This window comes from Pipistrellus hanaki, assembly GCF_964339955.1.
Source record: "Pipistrellus hanaki genome assembly, chromosome: 3".
NCBI lineage: Eukaryota > Metazoa > Chordata > Mammalia > Chiroptera > Vespertilionidae > Pipistrellus > Pipistrellus hanaki.
In genome coordinates this window covers 124,248,196-124,250,344 of record NC_140505.1, presented here as the reverse complement: position 1 = coordinate 124,250,344, position 2,149 = coordinate 124,248,196, and the positions used below count along the sequence as shown (strand labels likewise).

General features: G+C 43.2%; 1 protein-coding gene across 1 annotated transcript; it reads right to left on the bottom strand.

The window, feature by feature from the left end:
- Positions 1 to 398: 398 nt before the first annotated feature.
- On the bottom strand, positions 399 to 908 carry LOC311620130 (small ribosomal subunit protein uS10). Its single transcript, XM_084879185.1, has one exon. It carries the CDS (start codon positions 798 to 800, stop codon positions 441 to 443), a length of 360 nt encoding a protein of 119 aa, XP_084735311.1. The 5' UTR covers positions 801 to 908; the 3' UTR covers positions 399 to 440.
- Between the last annotated feature and the right edge of the window lie 1,241 nt (positions 909 to 2,149).

Here is a 2,149-nt window from a genome sequence, read left to right as displayed (position 1 = left end):
CACAGTGAACTGGAGGACAGTAGGAAATGAGGTCAGAGTGTAAAAATGTCTTGTAAACTATTGACTTGGATTTTACTCTGAGTTGAGAGGCCATTTGAGCAGTTGAGAAGAATTTGAGCATATCAGTGACTTAATCTAGTTGACATTTAAAAATGAAGGAAGAAAACATCAGGTAAGAGATAGTAGAATAGCTCTGGCCAATGTGGCTCAGTTGGCTGAGCATCCTTTCATGTACTGAGAGATCATCTGTTCAATTCTCAATGAGGGTACACTCCCGTTATTTTAGGCTTGATCCCCCATAGGGGGCATGCAGGAGCAGCCAAGTGATGTTTCTCTCTCATCATATCTCTCTTGCTCCCCCTCTCCATTCCTCTCTCCCTCTAAAATCAATAAAAACATTTTTTTTTTAACAGATAGCCAATTTATTAAAAAAGCCTGATTTAAGCATCTGCAATGGTGACTTCAACCTCCACTCCCGGCTCAATGCTGATGGAAGTGATCTGCTTGACAATCTCTGAAGGGCTGTGCAAGTCGATGAGCCGCTTGTGGATCCTCATCTGAAAGCGATCCCAGGTCTTGGAGCCCTCCCCACAGGGAGTCTTCCTCGTAGTGATTCTCAGCGTCTTGGTCGGCATGCGGACTGGCCCTTTCACTTTGAGATTCTTCTCCTTTGCGCCTCTGATCAGGTCAGCACACACCTTCTCCAGGGACTTGACGTTGCGGCTGGTCAGCGTGATCCGAATGCGGTGAATCGCCACCTCGGGTTCCACGGGCGTCTTCCCGGTGTCTTTAAAAGCCATGGCTGCTGCGCGGCTTCCTGACCGACTTGTTCCTCTGCGAGAGCGAACAGCGGTGAGTCAGGAGCGAGCGGGACAGAGCTGCGCTAGGGCAACCGCGTCTTCCTCCAAGAGCCATTTTTTTTTTTTTTTTTTTTTTTTTTTTTTTTTTTAAAGAGTGATAGTTCAATAATCCAGAATAGAGATGCTCATAGTTCAGATCAAAGTGATAACAGTAGACTTGGTTAAAAATGGTCAGATTCTGGCTAAATTTTGAAGGTAGTGCCACCATGATTGAATTGGAAGGATGCAGTTGTCATTAACTGAGATAAAGAAAACTGCGAGAGGAACTGGTTTGCGGGGAAAAAATAGGAGTTTCATTTTAGACAACTAAATTTGAGACATCTTTTATGACTCAAAGTGGAGATGTCATAAACAGTTGAATATATTAGTCTGGAATTCAGGTGGGAGTTCTTGGCTGGAGGGTTATTAGTATGTGAGTGGTATTCAAAGCTATGAGCCTGGATGAGATCATTGAAGGAGAGAGAATACAGAAGATAAAAGTTCCAAGAATGAGTATTTCAATGTTTAGATGACAGATGATGACACAGAATCAGCAAAGGAGACTAGAGGCTGAGAAGAATAGGCCAGTGAGACAGGAGACAATCTAAAAGAATGAGATCTCCTGGAAGCAAAAAGAAAAACGTGCTTCAAGGGGGGAGGGGGAGAACACTGTCAAATGAAGAGAGATAAAGTAAAAATAAGGACTGACATTTGGATTTAACCATGTAGAGGCCTTGTCAGGAGCAGTGTAAGGTGAAGAAAACCCCACTGGAGTCTGTTCAAGAGAAACTGAGAAGACAGGAATTTGAAAACTACTACTACTAATAACAACACAGTTTGGCCAGGACCGGTTTGGCTCAATGGATAGAGCGTCGGCTTGGGGACTGAAGGGTCCCGGGTTCGATTCCGGTCAAGGGCATGTACCTTGGTTGCGGGCATATCCCCAGTAGTGGGTGTGCAAGAGGCAGCTGATCGATGACTCTCTCTCTCATCGATGTTTCTCTTATCTTTCTCCCTTCCTCTCTGTATAAAATCAATAAAAAATATATTTAAAAAAAAAACACAGTTTGTTTCTATGTGTTTTGCAATGGAAAAAAGCAGAGAAATAGGGCAACAGCTAGAAGAATAATATCAAGAGAAGATTTTTAAAAAATATGTTTTTATTTATTTGAGAGAGAGGAAAGGAGAGGGATAGAAAGAGAGAAACATCAACCAGAGAGAGAAAAATTGGCTGCTGCCTCCTGCATACCCCCTACTGGGGATCAAGACTGCAAGCTGACATGTGCTCTGACCAAAAATTGAATGGGCAA